This window comes from Centroberyx affinis, unplaced genomic scaffold, assembly GCF_046629955.1.
Source record: "Centroberyx affinis isolate AG114_WGS23_722 - 3 ecotype Tasmania unplaced genomic scaffold, CSIRO-AGI_Caff_v1 ptg003475l_1, whole genome shotgun sequence".
Taxonomy (NCBI): Eukaryota; Metazoa; Chordata; class Actinopteri; order Beryciformes; family Berycidae; genus Centroberyx; species Centroberyx affinis.
The window spans coordinates 50,301-73,910 of NW_027281435.1; the positions used below are offsets into that span (position 1 = coordinate 50,301).

A 23,610-nucleotide genomic window follows, 5' to 3' on the forward strand; every position below is an offset into this window, starting at 1 on the left:
TCTCATCAACAAGGCGTTTCCGTCCGCAGAACTGCAGCTCACTGGATGTTTTTTGTTTTTCGCACCATTCTGTGTAAACTCTAGAGACTGTTGTGTGTGAAAATCTCAGGAGATCAGCAGTTTCAGAAATACTCAAACCAGCCCGTCTGGCACCAACAACCATGCCACGGTCAAAGTCACTGAGATCACATTTTTTCCCCATTCTGGTGCTTGATGTGAACGTTCACTAAAGCTGCTGACCTGAATCTGTATGATCTTACGCATTGCACTGCTGCCACATGATTGTCTGAATGGATAATTGCATGAATAAGCAGGTGTACAGGTGTTCCTAATAAAGTGCTCGGTGAGTGTATATAGACTATTATAAATATTTGATGAGTCTTTTTCTTCAAGTTCCACAGAACTTTCAAGGTACATACACAGCAAGATATTCCTCAAGAGGTCATACAGTACTTGGGCAGGGACTACACTCTTTACATATATTTATTTAGTCAATCTATTGACAAGGTGTCTAAAAGGAAATTGAGTTTAAAATGTAGACTACTGCCACCCTGTGTTCAAACAGTGGAGTGGGATTTAGGGAGGTGTAGGGAATATGAAATTGTTCTGAAATGTGCTGTTGTCATCCATTTTTCTTTCATCTGATGAGTAACTGAAAACCTTTTTTCCTTATATAACAGATTTGGGCAACAAGAACATCCTGTTCCCACAGTCAGCAGAGTCCAGTCTGTTTTCAAAGCAACGCCAACTGCAGCATATTCAATTGTGGGGAATTGTACATTGATCACAGGAATGTGAAGTCTTTGTTGCTCCACAGCTATTTTCTTTATCTTTTCTCTACTCCTCTCAGGCCGTGTGCGTTATTGAAATATATTCTATTAGCAGTACAACTAAATGCAGTGGTGCCATGGAGGGCTGAGAGTCTGCAGGGTAATGAGTAATGCACCAAGTGTTTTACCTGATTAATTCTGGTTGAAAGTGTGCTATTTAGGGTGAGCACCTAGAAACCTAGCTTGGATGCTAGAGGAAAAGGAGGCCAGGGAGAGCAGGTATGTCTTTAGAGTCATCAAGCAGGTACCTATGTTGTTAAATTAGGCCCATGACACCAGCACCCTCTACAGCACCCATCAGACCCACACTCATCTACATGACTTTTTCACAGCACCCACACTGCACTCACACTTCTGTGTAGCCCACAATATCTCACCCCACAATATCTATACTCAACTTCAATCTGAACAACAGGCTAATGGAACATCTGACTCTCAGCCTGCTCCACAGTTAATAAACAGCATTACAATACCAACAATTAAAGGTCAAAGGAATGGCTAACCCTGCTGGTTTGAAACTTCCTGTTCAACAGTTCAGAAACTTCATTGCATCAACAAACAACAGACTTGACTATATGTAAAAAGAGATACATTCTCCTATCATTATAATGTCATCATACGGTAGATTATGGATGCTATCTTAGTTATGAGGTGGATTTTTCATAGTTAGGGGTCCAACAGGCGTCTTTTCACCAAGGGCAACTGGTTGCTCTTTCAGTTGCTTCTGTAGCAGGTAAAGGAGTTTTGAAGATAGTAGATCATGGAAGAAAATGTAGTTTCTTATTTGGTTTTCTAATGGAAATATGTTTTATTAGGGAGGGTGTAGGTAGAGATGGATTGTAAGTTTTGTAGGCAGTAGATGGCGGTAATGCGACATAATATGAATGCCAACCACCTTCAAAATGAAGAACGAAGAAGAGGCAGAAGCGCAAGAATCGGCAGCATCAGAAGAAGAGCGATACCCAGTAGCTTATTAAACAAACGTCAACCTAGCTGAAATTTATCTAATGCCTGGCTAGCCTCGGTGCAGGAATCAAAGGAAATCTTATGCTGCGAAGGAGGGGGAAGACCCTGTTAAATAGTTCTTGACAGAACACTAACACACTTTTGACAACATGGAGAAACAGCTTCATTTAAATTTGTTAGCTTCCAGACCTCCAATGGCAGGTGGTTTGCAGTCGGGGTCCAAAATGAGAATGGGGTGAGTTAGCTAGCATCTTATTAGCATGTTGTCAACTCTGTTAGATAACCTACCTAACGTTACCTATGATGTCCAGCATCAGTCATTATGCTACTGAGGATCTCCTGAAACATTAGCTAACTTAGCTAGTTAGCCCTCGGTATTTAATGTTAGCTTATTTAATGACAGGATATTGAGCTGTACTTACTTGAGCTAGGCTAGCTGCAGTTAACCTAGCAGAGTTTGGACAGTACTGGATATAACGGCTGAGTTATATGGCATGTAATATTTTGACTCGGTATGTCATGTCAGCATTTTATAACCGTGTTGTACTAACGCAAGTTAAATCCAGTATTTCACTGCGCTGCGTACTATCTGCTGATCAGTAGCTTAGCTAGGATTTTCAGGGTGGAAAGTGTAATCACTCAAAATAAACCAAAGGCGGTTCGTAAAGACGTCAACCTTCAGTGTACAAATGAAAAACCTGAATCTGCAAAGCTAGGATAGATTTTGTGTGAACAGTTCAGTCTAGCGGCTGTCGGGCCAGGTTCCCTGCTGGTCTCCAGTGAGGCAGGCGGCACTGCGCAGTGAGGACCTGACAGTCAGGTCGTGTTTCTAGCTTGTCGTGGTACACAGAGGCTGCTGGCTTGTTTACATCAAGGTGGTACAGCAGTTGATCAGACAAGTTGTTTCTGTTGATCAAGCTGACTAGGTCGATGCTCTCTGTATTGGACATGTCTGTCAACCTTTAGGCAATATCATACTCGTATTTTCGCCGGTCCTTTAAATTTTCGGCAGCAGCTCTGGCCAGCGGCCAGATATGCAACTTGCAGCCTCAGAGGCAGTGTTTGTCATCCGGTGGGTCGTGACACGTTTGACGGGGTTGCGGATGAACAGTAACCTGTAAATTTTTGGTGTGCCTCAAAGATTTAAGCCAAGATGTTTTCCAAGTCTGTCTGAAACATGTTGGCTTAGTTAATCCTGTATCTAAATAACTTGTTACATGCCATCAAATCATTTCTGTGACAGCAGAAATCTAGATAGGCTTAATTAACATGAAAATAAAATGCCCCGTGAATCACTCTTAAGCCTAGCCATATACATAAGTACACTGAGCATTAGCTTGAGTCAAAATTTACTATTTTGTCTGCTAACATGAAAAACAAAAAAGTTTGCTGAATATGAATGCACATTTTCTGCTGTCATACTTTAGTCATGGAATTCTAATAAATAATCTGCTTGCATTTACATTTTTAATTCTTTCTCATAATTGGGACTGAGCCACAATTAGTAAGTAAGTAAGATTTTATTTATATAGCACCTTTTTAAAACAAAGTTACAAAGTGCTTCACAGGATACAGAAATACAAAAATACAATACAGAAAAATAAGCAACAAACATACACAGCAATATACAGAAAGATAAATTACAGCCCCTTTACAGGGAAGGCAAGTCGGTAAAAATGGGTTTTGATAAGTTTTTTGAAGCTGTTTACAGATTCAGCTGAGGGGGGGAGACAGTTCCAGAGGGATGGGGCCCTAACGGCAAAAGCACAATCACCCTTGGATTTGCGGAGGGAGCGGGGTATAAATAAGAGACGTTGGTCGGATGATCTGAGTGGCCTAGAGGTGGAATACGGATGCAAAAGTTCGGAAATGTATGAAGGGGCGAGACCATGTAGGGCCTTGATTGTGATAAGTAGTATCTTTAAATCTATTCTATACTTTACTTTACAGGGAGCCAGTGAAGGGATGCAAGGACTGGTGTAATGTGGGATCTACGGTTGGTTTTGGTTAGCAGCCTGGCTGCAGCGTTTTGCACAAGTTGCAGGTGGGACAGGGCTGCTTGGCTGAGACAGGAGAAAAGAGCATTGCAGGAGTCTAGGCATGAAAAAATCAGGGTATGGATTAGTAATTCTAGATCTCTGGTTGATAGCATTGATTTGATTTTTGTGATGTTCCAGAGTTGGAAAAAGCAGGTTTGCACCAGCTTGTTTATGTGAAGGTCAAAGTTCAGATTCTGGTCAAAGATTACACCCAGGTTTCTTGAGGAGGGTTTAACATTGGTGGCCAGAGGGCCGATACAGGGTTTCACTTCAGAGACAAACTTATCAGGACCAATAAGAAGAACCTCGGTTTTGTCTGAAATTAACTGAATGAAATTAAGTGACATCCATTCCTTAATAGCAGCCAGGCAGTCATGGAGGGTACCAATACTACCCATGTCGTGTGGCTTGACTGAATATTACAGCTGCATGTCATCAGCGTAGCAGTGGTGAGAGATGCAATTGAACTGGCTAACCAGGTTGCCTAGAGGTAACATGTACAGTGAGAAAAGGATGGGACCAAGGATTGAACCCTGCAGAACTCTACATAGAGTATAGGGGCAGTTGAGGATACAAAGTTGTCTATGACAACCTGAAACTTCCTGTTTGTCAGATAGGACAAGAGCCAATTGAGAGCAGAGCCCAAGATACCAACCCAATTCTGGGGATTCTGGCATTTGGTTGTCAGGTTTAAAATTTTCTCAGTTCGCACTATTGAAAAGGGCCCTTAGAAGCCACAAGTAACATATGTTGCCACTGACACAAATGCAGAGTCACTCTCAGAAGATTCAATAGATGATTTCAAAAAGTGGCATTGAGACTTAAAATTTACATTATCAACTCATTAAGAATAATACATTAACCTGACTATCATAGACCATAAAAGTTTTTCTTCTTTGATGTTGCAACACTTGACCACATGTGACTGCAAAGATATCAGATTGGTGCATGGTCCGACTCCTCTGCACTGAAACGCATTCCAGTAATTCATATCTTAGAATTGCATGCTATGTGTGAATGTATTTTTAATCTTTCTGAGAGTTTTCATGCAGCAGTATGGGATCATAATACAGATACAGTTTGAGTTACTCTTTGCTTGTCTTCCCTTACATACAGACCTGGCCGGAAGAGAGATTTCACCCCCCTGCCCTGGAGTCAATACTTTGAAACAATGGAAGACGTTGAGGTGGAGAATGAAAACGGCAAAGACATATCCTTGATTGTTGCTTCTATTCACTGTTTGTCAACAGGAAATTCACCATTAATAAGGTGGTGTAGCAGTCGCCTAAAGGTTAGAAAAGCGGGCTTGCGATTGAAAGGTTGCTGGTTCGTATCTCTGCACCAGCAAGAAAACCTTGGCAGGAAATTGAATGAGCTCAACAACTGCCCTTGAGCAAGGCATCTGTGATTGTGCCAGTGCAGCTGCTCAGTTGCCAACAGTAGAAGACTCTGGTTGTGCTGGGCAGCTCCCAGGAGTGTGAATGTGAATCAGGGTGTTGCTGAAGAAGAATGTGTGCTTACAGTTTAAACTATCATCTATCATCCAAATCCAAGCTGTTTGGTTCAGTTTAAGACACATCTCTCTATACCTGTGTCATATCTAACTTAACCACGGTGTACAGAACTTGAGAAAATTGGTTTGTGTAAATCATGTTTGTTCTTTATTGAGCAACATCTAATTCATAAAATGAAGTAAAAGTTGTATTATTGTAAAAAAAATTTAACCTTGAAAATGTATTGTCACACATTACACATACAACTAATGTGCCGTGGGATTGTACAGAACTCTACAGAACTTGTACTCTGCTTGTTTCAAATCCCTTGTACTTGCATCTGTCTCCTTGACTTGCCTGCACATTTTCAGACTTTACTGCAGTGGCTCCCATGGTCCCGTGCTGCTGCTGCTCCATGGAGGAGGCCACTCCGCTCTCTCCTGGGCAGTGTTCACTGTGAGTCTAATAACTATTCTTATGTAAATTTATAATGCATGCGAACATAACACTAAATCTGTTTCATTTCATAGCATATTTGATTTGTATTATTTGAGGTTAATGGTTTCATGTATGTGCGTTTGCAGGCCGTGATATTCAGCAGGATCAACTGCAGGGTAGTGGCCATGGACCTCCGAGCTCATGGTAAATAGTAAAGGTGGTCAGAGAACACAAAATGAGTACTCCAGTACCAGTAACGATATCTTACTCAAGTAAGATCATAGTCAAATAGAAGCACTGCCTGTGCATCAGCAGCATCAGCAGTGTTGTTTGTCGTTGGGCGTCGTTCTAAGGTGTCTTTTGATATCAGTTACTCGGCATGTTTAATTTGCACATCATGAGTCAAATTTGTGGAGGTGTCAAGTTCCATCTCAGGACACTCACAGGTAAAACCTGTGCAAGTGGGCTACAGGAAAATGCAGAGCCTGAGGGATGAATCTCAATTCCATTAGGACCCCAAGTAATAGTAATCCCCTTTGAATAGTTCTGTTTTGAGCATATAGACATCTTGTGATGTATGTAAAGATTCAACTTCCCAGAAAAGACATGGAAGTGGTCAGTATTGTAGTGTAATCCGGAGGGGAAATGTATCATATTGGCCACTTAAAATTTGTTAAAAATTCCATCCTAACACAGTTAGTTCTGTCATAATGTAATTCAACAAGCTTCAGGAGCCCTTCTTTATCCAAAAGAGTTGATCAGTTTGTTATAAACACTCTGATTTTGCTTATTATTGCAATTATCTGGAGCAATGAAATGAAGAGGTCGTCATTTAAGAGGTAACAAGGTAGCAAAGATCTGGTGCACCTTAGATGGAGCAAACAGTGAAATGCTTTTCTCTCTCTTCTCCTGCAGGTGACACCAAAGTGAAAAATCCTGAAGATCTCTCTGCAGACACAATGGCCAAGTAAGTTGTCTGGTCAGATATTCTTGCAATGCAACAGTGCGTGATCAACACACTTTCAACAACTTCTTGTTAGCCTTGCATCATAGAAAAGAACAGGACACCAGAGAGGGCAGTGGTGGACCTGCAGGTGGAACAGCCAAGAGTTAGGAGGAGGACTGAGTCAGGCAAACAAACTTCTGCCACAGCCTCCCACACAGAGGCAGCGACTGTTTGATGTATAGGGAAAACGAGATTTGGTGCATCCCTAAATAGTGTTGCTTTCACAGTGTGTTCCAGTAGGAAGAGCAAGCATTCCATTACTTGTGAGTTTAAAAGGGACACCACTGTGTTTCAGATTTGAATATTATTCCTGTCATAGGAGAGTTTACTCTGGGTTGTTGAACACTATCTACTGTCTCCTACAGCCAGAGTGACAGAAAGGAGTTTCCCCACTTTCAATATGCGATGGCACACAACTGCATAAAGAATTGGAAAATGGAAATAAGGATTGTGACAATACCCAGGATGCTTTTCAGGCGATCTGAGGACGACTATCATAAATTAGAGTCTCAGTCTACTTGTTGATATTTAAGAATGTTAATACTGCCTTTCCCTTTCTTCCATAAGGGATATTGGCAAAGTGGTGGAGGCGCTGTATGGAGAAAACCCTCCTCCAATCATGATTATTGGACACAGCATGGGTGGAGCCATCGCAGTTCACACAGCCGCAGCCAATCATATACCATCCCTACTTGGCCTTTGTGTCATTGATGTTGTAGAGGGTAAGTGCTTCTGCTTTGTTGAAACAGCATGAGAGATTAATGTTGCTCAGTTTTAAGATGCTGAGTGGAGCTAGCAACATCACTTGTTGACAAAAACATTGGCAGAATGTGATTTTATTTTTGTCTCCAACTCTATGAATGATTAAATTAGTTTTGTAAATTGTTGAATTTAAAAAATCAAACTAATATTAAATTCAAATTAAATAATTGTAAATGATCAGATTAGTATTGTATTAGTGGGTACATTATTCACATTTATTTTCTGTCATTGTGATCAGGTACAGCAATGGATGCTTTGAACAGTATGCAGAATTTCCTCAGGAGTCGGCCAAAGACGTTCAAATCTCTGGAGAATGCCATTGAGTGGAGGTAAAACCATTATCAAACATCTGGTAATACTGCTCCTCTTGGAGTAAATATGATTGGGCGAAATTATACCCTCCTGTAATTTTATCGATGTTGTCCTGGAAATGTCCTAAAAAATAATTTCCTAAAACCAGTAGGAGCCCTGATGCGTGCATTTTTCACATTTTGGATACGTTTTGGCTTGAAATGGATGCATTTTGATTGTCCAGCATTTTACTGGTTTGAACCGTCTCCATTCCCAATAGCTTCTGGATTCCACTGCAGTTCCCTTGTTTGAAATGTACCCAAAGTTTCAGCATGGAGGAACATGTTCATAAGTGACCATAAGTTTTCCTTCCCTTCAGTGTGAAGAGCGGCCAGATCCGAAACATAGAGTCGGCGCGGGTGTCCATGGGCGGCCAGGTGAAGAAGTAAGTCTGGTCTGTTTTTCTAGTCTGTACATATGAAATGCCGTGTCGCTGTGCAGGCTGTACGTACGTTACTTTCCTCTGTCCCAACATTCACAGATGGGAGGAACCCCTCAGCAGTCCAGGTGTCTCTAACAGCATCAGTGAAGGCATAATAGAAGAGGAAGAGGAGGAAGAAGCGGAAGATGAATCCAACAATAAAAGAATGAAGGAAGACGACCAAGAGGTATTGCTTCTGTCTCTCTTTGTCTGTCTCTCTCTATTTGTCTCTCTCATATATAAAGTGTGTGTGTGTTGGACTGGTGTTGAAAAGTACATTTAAAGGTTGACATTTCTCCTTCCATATAGATGAAGAAGGAGAGCGTCTTTACCTGGAGGGTGGAGTTGTCGAAGACGGAAAAATACTGGGAGGGCTGGTTCAGAGGCCTGTCTGCCCTCTTCCTCACCTGCCCAGTGCCAAAACTACTACTGCTTGCAGGTTAGATCTTTCAAATGACAAATTTCTCAATGTATATTCTATTCATTATATAAAAACAAAAATGTCTTATCTTGTATATCTTGCAGGCATAGAACAAGGATAGACAGCTTTGATTGGGTCCAAAAAATTATTTGGCCACCAATTGAATTATGTTCATTTAATAGCTGAAAACTTTCCAATGGGCCAATTTCTTAAGATCCTCACAGTGGAGGGTTTTCACGCTCCTACTTATAAGAATAAAAACTGATAGCTTTTCTTTCCAACTATTATGTCATTGACTGCACCTTTACACCGCTGACTTGTCCTACTGTGATTTTCTCCCTCTGTAGGAGTGGACAGGCTTGACAAAGACCTTACAATCGGACAGATGCAAGGTGAGGAGCACCAATTAAGAATTTATACATACTTTTTGTTGTTCTTCCCCTTTCCTGTGTTTAACTGATGTCATATACTGTAGGCAACACTATACAGCCCTCAGTCACGTCCATCATCTCACTGTCTGTCCACAGGGAAGTTTCAGATGCAGGTCCTGCCTCAGTGTGGTCATGCTGTCCATGAGGACGCACCTGAAAAAGTAAGTGCCATACACTGTGGCTATATGTATATTTACTAAGATATTGTTGTCAGAATTACTACAGAGAAGAAAGAATAGGATCGGATGCAAATGTTTTAAAACAAACTAGATGCAACAGGAGCTCGCACTCACTAATAGAAGAAACAAACTCCTCAAACTGAGACATTGGAATATAATATTGTTGCAGCAATTGTGAAACGGCATTGCTCTCTTTTTTTCACCTGTGTGTGTCATTTTATTGGTCAGATGTAGAAAAAACTTTTTGCATTCCAATAACTCAGTCTGAGGAGATTTTTGTTCTTCCATTGGTGGGCAATGTTGTTGTCATTGGATTTTTTTGGGGGGGCCTTTGCACCCCCTTCTTTTTTTTTTTTGTATACGTCCAGCTGGTGCAGTAGGCGCGGATTCACTTTGTGCTGTTTTAACTCCAACTTCTCTCATCTGTCACCAGGTAGCAGATGCTCTAGCAACATTTATGGTCCGGCACAAATTCACTGAATTTAAGGAGGGATACCTGTGGTAAGAGAAGTTCCTCTAAAAGAATTTGGTTATCATGCTACATTTGTTAAGAGGTTTTCAGTCATAAAATATATGGCATAATCATTTCGTTAGTCCTACAGTAGAACAGTACATTGAGAATCATAGCAAATTTACATTGTTTTGTTTTTCTAAGTGAATGATTATAACAGCAGAAACACAGAATATACAGTATTATGTCTGATTATTTTGCACAATATTCTTTTACAGCTAATTTCCAGTTTCCAGTCTAGATATAGCCAGCAGCCATAGAGGAAATGTGTCAAGATTTATGGACATCACCATCTTACAATTTAACAGCAAATTGGGGAAAATATAAGAAGCCGCTTTTATATTATCATCATTATTATTATTACTATTATTATTATTATTATTATTATTATTATTATTATTATTTTGCTTTTGTCATCTTATAGTTATTATGCCTTCCAGCTTTGCCTTATTTTTATTATTTTTAGAACACTGGGATTTGGTTTTACTTGTCCTTTCCAAGATTTTTTTTTTTTTTTTTTTTTTTTTTCAAAATGTAACGCTATACTTGTTTCATGTTTTATTTTGGGTGAGTGCATCATCTTGTGATATGTATTTATAATCTTTGTGATTCAAAGAATGATTAAAATGAATACAGAAAAAATGTCCATGCTTTTTGTTTGTTTGCCATGTGTATTAAAAGGACATCATGATCATTTTGAATTTGGTCTTTTATTTAACAAGAGATACTTTAATGGACACTGTAACTCCCCAAATCCTACTGAAGATTAGAAATGGATTAATGTGTAGAGACAAATTTCCCCTCAAGCACTGATAAAGCCAATATATTTTTCTTTAAAAAAAAAAAAAATGTATATGATATTTTGGGGCAGTGTATAAATTATGGTTTCCTTGGTGTAATACGACTTGTATGTATGTATGTATGTATGTATGTAAAAGTGTATTTAAAGTTGCACAAGGCAACTTGGCATATTGGCAGCTCCAAATGGCAGTGAGTTTTGATTTGTTGCTTCCTGTGAAGGGAGAAGTGAACATAACCAACACCAGAGTTTCATTTGGGTAAATGGGGTGAAGCTAGGGTCTCAGTCAGGGGGGATGGGACACTCTTATCTGTTGTAGCTGATAAAACAGGTGTGTTTTTACATAAAAATCTTGCTTGTAGCTTTAGGAATTGGCATGTTATTCTTGTGGCCATGTAAAGTCCACTCAATTTAGCATTCCTCCTCACTGTACTAGTTACACATGACTAGATAGCGGCTGCCTTTAGTTCTGCATCAGCGGCTCAGGCTTGGAGCCAGGGAACATTTTGCCAGAACAAAAAGAAAAGCTCTCACACGCCACAAGTTTGCTGCTGTTCTCCAGCTTCGTGCATGGGCCACTGGGCTTGCACAATGTAATGTTAGCTTCCCAAAATGTTCTAGATAGTTCAACAAGCTCTTACTGCCTCCATGTTACATAAGTTAATTTAGGATGGTCTTGTTCATGACACTCGAGGGTATCAAGAGGCTGTTCGGGTAACAGACACTAATATCTTGTGTATCTGTGTGCTATCAGTCATCACAGTACAATTATGTCTGTTCTTTATTGAGCAGTATAAAAAGATGTAATTGTGAAAATTTAACCTTAACTGAATCTTCACAGCTTAGCTGTGAATCTTGACACTACTCCCACTGTCCTCTTTATGTACTATTTTTGACTACTCATGTCAACATCTGAGGGAAAATATCCTTTGTTTTTGATTTTTTTTTGCATATATACTATTGGAAATATTTTAAATCATATTTTTCCAGATTTCTACTTCCATATACAGTATCTCTTCCTCACACTTCAAAATAACATGAGCAAAAATTAAGCTGTATTGATCAAATAACAGTCTCTTATAAAGACCTTGAAAAGATGATAGAGCAGGAATATTTCTGCTTTATTAGATAGTATACAGTTAGCTACCAAAAGTTTAGGGAATAGGAGGAACAAAAACACAAACATGGTTGCAATTATCTGACATCAAAAGTTTTCCTAAACTTCGTGACAAAGATGACATGTTTTTGTCTGTGAGCTATTTTTCCCCCGGGGAATGAGAATGCAGACTTTAATTATCCCTCCATGGATTAATAGTCTCAAGGATATGCTGCAATATAAGCATTTGAATTATTAATGAATCATAATGATTGTCCTCCAAAGAACCAAAGCCACCAAGATCATTATGTGATGTGACTATGTAATCAATACTTACACAACGTACAGTCCTGAACTGTGGGGAAAGTTGGCTGCTCACATCATTTTGGGCCGAACATTTCTCAGCCTTTTGATATTGACACGGTTTCCCATTTGTCCTAAATACTGTTATTTTTGCAACATATACGTAAAGCGTGGCTATATCTATAATGGCACCTAGATGAATAGATGATATATACAGTGTATAGAGGTCAGGTAGGGCATATGCATAAGGTGCTGGAGCAGAGAGTAACATGAAGGCTGGAGAACAGGTGGAAATAGTCGGGGCAAGATGCACGCAAAGAAAATATTTAATCTGGTATTGAGTGTTAAAATCGTATTTTTCTTAAAGCAAATGAAAAAAGTCTGCCAATGGGGTAAGATCATTTAACTTGTTTTCAATACAAATCAACATGTCTTAAGACATGTCTTGAATCAAATGCCATTTTCTTGAGTGATCCACTGTGCCTCGTTTCAACATATTGACACTTGTTTCTAGGAAATTTGTAGAATTATCTCACCCCAATGGCATAATTGTTCACTTATTTGAAGAAAATAACATTTTAAAGACTGAATATGAGGGAAATACAGTACAGGGAAGAGTGGAAAGGGGTCAGATGGTTGAGAGGGAATAGGAAATGTAGTTGAAGAGATTTAGGCCTACTTTAGTCTCAGCCAGCTGTCCATTTACAAAGGAAACCACTTGGTCTGAGCCTTGAGGACGTCCAGCATCACACAGCTCCTGCAGGAGGCCGTTCACATGCCTATAAACCATGATCAGCCATCAGAAATGATGACAGCTTATCTCTGATACTGATAATTGATTCTGCAGTCCATGGCTGGGCTACAGGTTAATTCAGCATTACACACAACTTTCCCTCACTGCTTCCCACATTACATAATGAGTATTTTTTTACTTCTGGAGCTAGGAGGGGTTTGAAGTAGAAGTGGGCCAGTGAAAGCAATAAATTCCAAGATAGCCCATGCCATTTTCTCAATGAGTATTGTCTTTGGATTGGACTTTTGATGTGGTGTAATGTAATATGATGAAGGGAAGGAAACACTCTCCACAGAATACCAATCCATCACAGGGCTAACACACAGACAGACAAACACACTCACCTGAACCTGAATGCTCACACTCGCACTTATGGGCAATTTAGAGTCTCCAATCCACCTGGACTGCATGTCTTTGGACTGTGGGAGGAAACCCATACCAACACAGGAAGAACATGAAAACTCCACACAGAAAGGGACTAGGGTCGAGATTTGAACCCAGAACCTTGCTGCCTTCTTGCCACCCCAATACACATCACTATATGTCACTATATGCAATTTTACAAATTATTTTTCCTTTTCAGTTTTCATGAAAACTTACTTGAGCACATTGGTATTCTTGCTACTTCACTTTATGTGGAAATAATTGCCAGTGTTCAATTCAAGAAAGGCTCTGTTTTCGGTTTTACCATTTAAAATAAAAAATATTTGTTTTTAAGACAGCAAGGTGTCGAAATGTATTAAAAATATGTAAAAATGAATTTCTATAGATGTTTATTCTTCTTTTAGCCTTGGTAAAATGTTGAATTGAAGTCAACAATGTTTAAAGTCGAGATGAAATGAAAAATGCATTTTTAACCCTTTTAGATCACATCCCTAGTCATATTGTGCACCTATTTAACAGCCAAAAAAAATACAAAAAATCAATTTCTTTGTATTCTTATATCAAAATCCAATCATGTTTTCTTTCTGTAAAACAAAATATGCCGTGTGCTTACGTAAGCATGAACCAACCAATTTCAACCAATAATATCATGACATCCACCCATCAATCATTCTTCAACCTGGTGTGTGTGGAGCCAACAGTCCTCTGTAGCTCCGTTCCTCTCTGTTGCTCTGTATTGCGCTAAACTCTAAGCCCCGCCCACTGTTTAGCAGTCCAATCAAATGCGAAGGATTTGATTTAAATCCCTCTTGTAACTGTACACCGCTCAAATATTCCGTTTCACTGGGAAATACGTCACAGTACAGAAGCTAAAGATGCTCTAACTTCCATTTCAGTGGGACTTTAATAGCTGCAACAAATAAAAAGTCAATAAAGATATTCCAAATGAAGAAGGTACAATGAATTTTGGTGTTAAATATTGTTATCAATCAATATTCTCAGTTTTTTTAGCACACCCCTTCTCAAATCCTTATTCCTTCCAATAAGCTGTCTATCCAAGATCAACTACTGCTGTGCTGTGATTGGTGATTAGACTGACGCATTTGATGATGACATGAAAACATGGATGTCTTAAGGACATGTTGGGCCGGTGATTCATTCATTGGTCTAATTCAGTTCCACACAACTTCACAGTCAAATGAAGTCAGACCAAACTGTCATAAGCTCCTGACCGACATGTAAGTATTTTTCTAGTGCATCTCAAACATCCAATGAATTGATTTACAATGTCATTAACTGTGCATTTATGTGTTTATTGTTATACAATTGTTCTATACGTGGGATAGTGGTAGGCTGTTGCAGTGTGTATAGTAATTACTTTTTCAAAATCTTTAACTCCAGGCAAATATGCTTATGATTTTTTCTTTCTTCACAACAATTTCATCCTGAACAGGCTACATCCGGATTAGTACAATTTTTCTTTTTTTTTACTTTGTATAACATTTATACTGTTTATCAGGAAGCGGTCTGATGTCTGTGTGTGTGCCATGCCTTTACAGATGCTGCATTAAGTTGTGGCCATGAATGAGACAACAGGAGTAACCCTCCTGATGCTGTTCCAGAAGCCTGTTAAAGCTGTGCTTTCCCTGACACCGTGTCTACTCTTCCTGTATGTAAATGGTGTCATGCTGTTTACGCTGATGAGGAAGCCTTTATTTCAGGAGTCCTCCCGCTACATCCTCTTTGGTCATTTGCTCCTCACTGACTCCCTGCACCTTCTAGCGAGTATGATGATGTACCTTTTTGCCGCAACTGGTGTCAAAATGATTAGCTATGTTTGCTTGGTGGTGGCTTTGTTTGCGGGCATCATCGCAAAAATTGCACCCCTAAATCTTGCTGTGATGTCTCTGGAGAGGTATGTTGCCATTTGCTTCCCACTGAGGCATGCTGAGATTGCCACCAAAAGCAGGACAAGCGTGGCCATCGCTGTCATGTGGATAGTGAGCTCTTTAGACTCACTCACCCAACTCTTTGTGTATGTCAGTCTTGAGAACACAGGTTTCACCATGCGCACATATTGCAGTAGATACACAGTCCTACGACTAGAGATTTATACAACTATAAACAAGGCCTTCACCATTGTGTATTTTGTGTTGGTTGGTGTCATTATCATTTACACATACATTGCCATCATGGTTACAGCAAGGTCGGCCTCGTCTAACGTGTCTACAGCCAGTAAGGCCCACAAGACGGTGCTGATGCATCTGCTTCAGTTCTGCCTGTGTCTGAGCTCCACTCTGTTTTACATGATAAGCTCTATGGTGCACTGGAACATGGATCCTGTGAAGGCCTCACATGTTCAGTATGTCCTGTTTGTAGGCCTTATCATTTTCCCCAGGTTTTTGAGCCCTCTCATATATGGCCTCAGAGATCACACCTTCAGACATATCTTCGAATACTATTTCACCTTTGGCCTCAGAAATCCAGTAAAACCATTTGATAAGTCATGACATTTGAAACCATTGTGTTACATGTTGTTGTTTTTTCTTGTACAAAAGAGCAGATATGCCAACATTCAACTTATTTGCAGTAGGCTTTGTACTGTATGAACTTAAAAATATGCATTGACTGTTGCTCTATGTCATTTGATTTAGTGTATGAAGAAGTGTATTGTAAGTTGAATGACTAGGTGTTAAAATATGGAATTCATCTGCTTACAAGATTCTGAAATACGTTTTAAATAACAAATAATAAATTAGCTGATTGTTGGATTGTCAGATGGATAAAGACATAAAGTCATATACAAAGTTTGTGTGCCACTTGATTTTTGCACATTTTGTTATGATGCAAAATAATGCAATTACTTGGTATTTTCTGTCTGAGATGTACTCATGTGTACATGTGTGCAAAAGTAAACACACTCCTTGTTGATTGTTGTAGTTGCAGGTCATAGCTATATTAACCATAGAAATTGTTTAAATTTTGCCTTATTTTCCAACAAGGCTGATATTATTTACATTCACATTTCACATTTTCAGTTCATTTGCACCCTTCTGCTAATTCATATATCCAGACATTCGCTATACTAGCGAATGTCCAAATAGTTAATCACATGCACACAAGCATACACAAACACACAAACATATACATACACACACATACCCGAATACGTGTGGCCTCACACATGCATACAAATGAGCGCCTTATCGTCTACAATGGCAGTGTCGGTATAAAAAGAAAAATAAGTTAAATAAAAATAACAACAATAATAATAGTAAAAAGGGAGCAAAGTGGTGATGCAGTACAGGTTTACCCAATTATATTCTATAAAGGTATATTCTAAGAAGTCCATCCAGGCTTGCCATGTTTTTAGAAATCTCTGTGGGTTACCCTATAAATTATATGTAATCTAATACTATGGAAGGTGAAAAACTAAGTTCCATATTTAAGACTTTCCTGAGTGTGTTTTCTATGGCCTCCCACCATTGTTCTTACTTTGGACACGTCCAGGTCATATTTAAGAAGTTTCCAATCTCAATGTTATACCTGGTGCAATGTGGGGATGTATTACCCTTAAAACAGCTAATCTTTCCAGGTGTATAATAGATTCTATGGATAATTTTAAAATTACAAATATTAAATCTTGTATTTATAAAAACCTTTTTGTGCGTCTGTAAGTAATAGGAGAGATCTCTCTCCCATTTCTCTTTGACAAAGGTAGTGTTAGCTTTATTATTTGCCATTAAGAGGGCATAAGTTGTTGAAATATGTTTAGTATAAATTCTTTGGGTTAGCAGTGATTCCAGTTGTGAAAGGTTTGGTCTCACCAGAGACCCACCCAATTGTGATCGTATAAAATGTTGCAATCTGTAAAAATGTGTGGCTGGTATTTGGTGGGAGTCTCTTAATTGCTGAAATGACATTAGGGTGTCATACAGGTCACTAATTTTCATTAGATTTTTCTGAGCCCATACTTTAAAACCTTGGTCTTTCCGGACAAATTCTAAAGAGGAATCGGACATTATAGGGGTGAATGGAGATAAAGAAGTATTTTGTCCTAAATAATAATTGTTTTTGGCCCAAATTTTAATTGAATGAATAATGATTGGGTTATCTGTGTATTTCTTTACATTACTACTATTAAAGCAATATGGAATATGCAATAAATCTTCTGTATTTAAGATATGACTTTCTATTTGTGTCCAGGAGGGTGGTTCGTCTCCTCCAAACCAATAAAATAGTGGTCTTAACTGGACAGCCCAGTCGTATATATGAATATCTGGAAGTCCTAGTCCTCCTCTCTCTATTGGTAAATTCAGAGTTGATCTTTTAATTCTTGAAACCTTGTTACTCCACAGAAACCTCCCCACTGCTTTATTGTACTTATTAAAGAAGGATTGTGGAAGACCGGTTAGTATTGATTGAAACAGATACATAAGTCTACGGCGTATGTTCATTTTGAGAACATTTAATCTGCCTGTAAGCCTTAAAGCGAGGGTAGTCCATCTTGACAAGTCCCTTTAAATTTTTTGCAATAGGGGTAGGTTGAATTTATACAAATTATTAAGGTTGCTGTCTGTCATGATACCTTAGTATTTAATCCTGGGTTTGACCTGAAAGGGTGGATAGGTTATCAGTGAAGATAGCCCTGTCTTAGATATTGGGAGGAGCTCACATTTCGACCAGTTAATTTTGTAACCGGAAAAACTACTGAAGTTATCAATCAGGTTGAGTAAAGCTTTAAGTGAGGTATTGGGATTGGTTAAAACACAAAAGTATATCATTGGCATATAACGTGATTTTGTGTGTAGTCTTCCCAGTTGAGAGTCCCGTTATGTTAGATTCCTCCCTAATTTGTTGAACCAGCGGTTCCAGGTTGAGGGTAAAAAATCAGTGGGGATAAGGGGCCCCCTTGCCTTGTGCCACGTCCAAAAGGAAAGGGGCTTGATATAGAGGTCTTCACGGGTCTAGCCAGACCCTAGGATCCGCGACCCAACCCGGGACCCGTACAGGTTCGGGTCCACGTTTTGTCATGGTCAATCGGGTCCGGGTCAGGTCCCATTCTATTACCACGGGTCCAGGGTCTGTTTATCATTATGTGTAATACCCTAGTGGATCCGACAAGACCCAAGATCAGCGCTGATCACGTGACGAGATGAGAAATGCATGGAAGCACTGTGTAACTTGCGTGATGATTAGGCTGACCATTAGGATCAGATTACAAGAGCGAAAATAAGGTGAAAAAAACGTTGAGCAGCGCCAGCGAGTTGGAGTGGAGGAAAGGCACAAGATGGATACCTTCTTCACTGAGGTGAAAAATAAGCTAAAAGAAAATGAATATAATTTAATTTAATAATAATTTAATTTAATTTCCTTGTCACTTAGCCTATTGTAGGCTACGTAGCTGCTAGATTCCATTATGGAGTCTCACTGTCATCTACTGGACAAACTGTAGAACGGCACAACTTGGCAAGTCTTTCTGTTATTTTGATCTCCTTTTATTAGGCTACCATATGTTGTATCCGACATGATAAAAGTTTTTAGCAGTAGAATGGCATTTTTAGTAGCAATTTTAATTACCGGGTTTGTCGGGTCCATAAAATACAGGTCTCGGGTCTCAGGTCTCTTTCCTCTCGGACATGCACCGGGTCGGGTCTGTAATATCTCGGGCAAAAACGGGTCGGTATATATATATTTTAAAAAATTATCGGGTCCAATTGGATCTCGGAATGAATTTCCCGGGTCCATTAGGTTTCGGGTCCATCATTTTGGACCCGTGAAGACCTCTAGCTTGATATGGTTCCATTAGTGCTCACTCTGGCTCTAGGTTTATCATATAAAAGCCTTATACAGTTAATGAAGTATTTACCAAAATTTAGTTGTTCCAGGACTTAAAACATATAACACCACTCAACACAATCGAACACCTTTTTTTCAGCATCTAGTGAGACAATTACTGATAGATCATTTGATCTCCCTGCCTCTGATATTATGTAGGCAAGGCACCTCAGATTGTTCATTGACGCTCTATTTTAAAGCCGGTCTGATCTTTATGAATGAGTGAAAGGAGATATTCTTCTAGTCTCATTGCTGTTGCTTTAGCAAATGCGTTCTACTGAAAGCAGAGAAATAGGGCAGTAAGAACCCATGAGTTTGGGGTCTTTTTCCGGCTTGCAGATTAGTGTAATAAGGGCTTCTTGAATAGTTGGGGGCAATGCCTTGTTGTCAACTGAGTGACGGTACATATCCATTAAAGGTTCCATTAAATGACACTGTAATTTTTTTATAAAAATTCAGGTGTAAACCCGTCTTAACCCAGGGGCTTTTCCAGACTGAAGAGACATTCATGTCTGGTTATTGGTTGTTGGTTCTAAGAGAGCCTAGTTCAGGTAATTTTGGTAATTTCAAAGAAGTTAGAAACGTCTCACAGTTATCTGTGGTGTTCACACATTCACGCACATGACATTTGTTGCGGCCACTGCTGGCTGATTTCAAATGTCTTTGCACATAGTTCCATAACTATTGTGAAAATACAGTATGTATCAAGTCCCATATTATAGAAATTCAAATTTTCCTCTTTTTATATACATATATGGTCAATGGTGTTTAATGAAGACATTGCTATGTTTGAGTTTGTTTGAGTGATTACATTTTAAAAAATCCACCCTATATTACAGGTAGTTTCAGTAAACGCATCACAACTGGACTTGGTCCTGATTGGCTCCTATGAGTAAAAAATCACTGAAATCCGTCCCAATCCATCACAGGGCTAACACACAGACAGACAAACACACTCACCTGAACCTGAACACTCACACTCACACTTATGGACAATTAAGAGTCTCCAATTCACCTGACTGTCATTGGACTATGAGAGGAAACCCACTCAAACACAGGGAGAACATGCAGACTCCACACAGAAAGGACCAGGGCTGAAATTTGAGCCCAGGAACTTCTTGTTGCCTTCTTGCCAACCCAATATGTATGTCACTATATGTAATTCTCAGCAATGTATAGCATTTCTGTTCACTATTTTACAAATTATTTTTCTTTTCAGTTTTCATGAAAACTTACTTGAGCACATTGGCATTCTTGTCACTTCACCTTATGTGGAAATAATGTTTCGGTCACAAGGCTGAATTCAAGAAAGGCTCTGTTTTCGGTTTTACCATTGGAAATAAAAAATATTTGTTTTTAAGACAGCAAGGTGTCGAAATGCATTAAAATGTATAGAAATGATTTCCTATAGATTTGTATTCTTCCTTTAGCCTTGGTAAAATGTTGAATTCAAGTTGATGTTTAACAGTGTTTAATAACTGCAACAAATAAAAAGCAATACAGATATTCCAAATGAAGAAAGCACAGTGAAAAACACAGTGGTGTTAAATATTGTTATCAATGAATATTCTCTTTTTTTTTTTTAGCACACCCCTTCTCAAATCTTTACTCCTTCAAATAAGCTGTCTATCCAACATCAACCACTGCTGTGCTGTGATTGGTGATTAGACTGACATATGTGATGATGTCATGAAGACATGGATGTCTTATATGAAGGACATTTTGGGCTGGTGATTGATTCATTGGTCTCATTCTATTCTCCACAACTTCACAGTCAAATGAAGTCAGACCAAAGCAGCATAAGCTCCTGACCAATGTGTAAGTATTCTTCTAGTGCATCTCAAACATACAATGAATTGATGTCATTAACTGTGCATTTCTATGTTGTTCTCAAATTTTTTTATTGATTGTTATACTACAGAATTGTTCCATACTTGAAATAGTGGTTGGCTATTGGATTGTGTACAGTAATTACTTTTTCAATGTTTTTAACTGTAACTGTGCTTCAGGCAAACATGCTTATTTAAGATTTTTTTTTTCTTCACAACAATCTCATCCTGAACAGGCTTCATGCATCCGGATTAGTACAAATTTTATTTTTACTTTGTATAACATTTATACTGTTTATCAGGAAGCGGTCTGATGTCTGTGTGTGTGCCATGCCTTTACAGATGCTGCATTAAGTTGTGGCCATGAATGAGACAACAGGAGTAACCCTCCTGATGCTGTTCCAGAAGCCTGTTAAAGCTGTGCTTTCCCTGACACCGTGTCTACTCTTCCTATATGTAAATGGTGTCATGCTGTTTACGCTGATGAGGAAGCCTTTATTTCAGGAGTCCTCCCGCTACATCCTCTTTGGTCATTTGCTCCTCACTGACTCCCTGCACCTTCTAGCGAGTATGATGATGTACCTTTTTGCCGCAACCGGTGTCAAAATGATTAGCTATGTTTGCTTGGTGGTGGCTTTGTTTGCGGGCATCATCGCAAAAATTGCACCCCTAAATCTTGCTGTGATGTCTCTGGAGAGGTATGTTGCCATTTGCTTCCCACTGAGGAATGCTGAGATTGCCACCAAAAGCAGGACAAGCGTGGCCATCGCTGTCATGTGGATAGTGAGCTCTTTAGACTCACTCACCCAACTCTTTGTGTATGTCAGTCTTGAGAACACAGGTTTCACCATGCGCATATTCTGCATCAGATATTCAGTCCTACGACTAGAGATTTATACAACTATAAACAAGGCCTTCACCATTGTGTATTTTGTGTTGGTTGGTGTCATTATCATTTATACATACATTGCCATCATGGTTACAGCAAGGTCGGCCTCGTCTAACGTGTCTACAGCCAGTAAGGCCCACAAGACGGTGCTGATGCATCTGCTTCAGTTCTGCCTGTGTCTGAGCTCCACTCTGTTTCACATGATAAGCTCTATGGTGCACTGGAACATGGATCCTGTGAAGGCAAAACATGTTCAGTATGTCCTGTTTGTAGGCCTTATCATTTTCCCCAGGTGTTTGAGCCCTCTCATATATGGCCTCAGAGATCACACCTTCAGACATGTCTTCAAATACTATTTCACCTTTGGCCTCAGAAATCCAGTAAAGCCATTTGATAAGCCATGACATTTCAAATCATTGTGTTATGTGTTCTCTTGTACACATACATTGAGCAGATATGCCAACATTCAACTTAGATTTGCACTAGGCTTTGTACTGTATGAACTTAAAAAATAAAGATATGCATTGACTGCTTGTTGCTCTATGCCATTTGATTGATGAAGTAGTGCTCTATGGTAAGTTGAATGTGTTAAAATGTTGAATATATCTGTTTACAAGATTTTAAAATGACATTTTAAATTATTTACTAGCCAATTGTTTTATCTTTTTTCTGATGGCTATAGATCTACAGTCATATGCAAATTTTGTGTGCCACATGACTTTTTGCACATGATGCAGCTACTTGGTATTTTCTGTCTGAGATGTATCCTTTTAAAAAATGAAAATTATATAAATAAAAATTCTAACAGGTAACAAATTCAAAGAAAAGACAAATCGATTGTTGTAGTTGCAGGTCATAGCTATATTTCCCATAACACAACAATGCTGATATTATGTCCCTTCAATAGATCTCATTTGTTTTGTAGGGTAAAGGATGAACTCTAATTTGGAGATCATGACCATAGCTTTGAATGTATGATTCACTTGCATGGCATTGGGATAGCATTTTGTATTTACAAAAAAAAAAATGCTGCAGCTTTTCAACCATGACGTTATCGCTTAATGAAGGCAGCACTTCTCAATATGTTTAGTGAAATGTGTTGCAACAGAAGACAGTCATTTACTGTATGTGAATACCGTGGTAAACTATGTTGGGAAAGAGATTAGACAAGCCACTGTAAGAAATTAGGCACATCCGAATGTACTGTATTTTTAAGTTTCAGTAAGTGTGCTGCCAGTGAGACTGTAAAAGAGGGAAGACTTTGTTGCACGTCACTGCTCACAAGTTTTGCCACTGGTGGAGAAAATCATGTATGCATCTTATAATGAACAGTTTGCAAAAAAAAACTTGGAACTTTTTAATGGGCTGTCACAACATTTTGCCTCAGTTCATGGGATAACGTTTTGTGACACTACCATCCCAGCCATAGCACTGCAGTCAGAATATTAAATCTAAGAAAATTAGAAAGTACTTTATGTAACTTTTTTATTTTCAGGGTGAAAATATGACAAACGCATTATAATCTTCATGAAAGATAGTTATACAAGTAAATTTAGCAACTCAGATATTATTCTTGAGGTCTTAACCATGTAACCCCAGTTCCTTGAAGGCAGAGAACAAGTATACAGCAAGGTATGGGAAAGATGTCTTCATGGAGCCATAGATAAAACAGTTTTACAGTCACAGCCAAGGGGTAAATGAGCACTGGAGACATCAGGGGAAGTCCCAAACACCTTGTAATTAATGCATGATATTTAGGTTCAAAATAGTCAATAGGTCTTGACATAGGCCTATATATCAGGTGTTATGATAATCCACACCCGTCTGCCGT

The 23,610-nt window shown here is 39.0% G+C and overlaps 3 protein-coding genes across 3 annotated transcripts; all 3 read left to right on the plus strand.

Annotated features, from left to right (window-relative positions):
• Nucleotides 1–1,768: 1,768 nt before the first annotated feature.
• On the plus strand, nucleotides 1,769–10,531 carry ppme1 (protein phosphatase methylesterase 1). The gene is given in 14 exon segments (XM_071539618.1): nucleotides 1,769–2,031; nucleotides 4,952–5,045; nucleotides 5,692–5,784; nucleotides 5,913–5,970; nucleotides 6,682–6,733; nucleotides 7,340–7,494; nucleotides 7,773–7,863; nucleotides 8,205–8,274; nucleotides 8,374–8,493; nucleotides 8,616–8,745; nucleotides 9,075–9,119; nucleotides 9,255–9,319; nucleotides 9,771–9,838; nucleotides 10,067–10,531. Coding segments are annotated over 14 exon segments (1,131 nt in total). The 5' UTR covers nucleotides 1,769–1,945; the 3' UTR covers nucleotides 10,071–10,531.
• A 4,272-nt stretch (nucleotides 10,532–14,803) lies between these two features.
• On the plus strand, nucleotides 14,804–15,733 carry LOC139661183 (odorant receptor 131-2-like). The gene has a single exon (XM_071539576.1). It carries the CDS (start codon nucleotides 14,804–14,806, stop codon nucleotides 15,731–15,733), a length of 930 nt encoding a protein of 309 aa, XP_071395677.1.
• Nucleotides 15,734–21,253: 5,520 nt separating this feature from the next.
• LOC139661191 (odorant receptor 131-2-like) lies at nucleotides 21,254–22,183 on the plus strand. The gene has a single exon (XM_071539584.1). It carries the CDS (start codon nucleotides 21,254–21,256, stop codon nucleotides 22,181–22,183), a length of 930 nt encoding a protein of 309 aa, XP_071395685.1.
• Nucleotides 22,184–23,610: the final 1,427 nt, after the last annotated feature.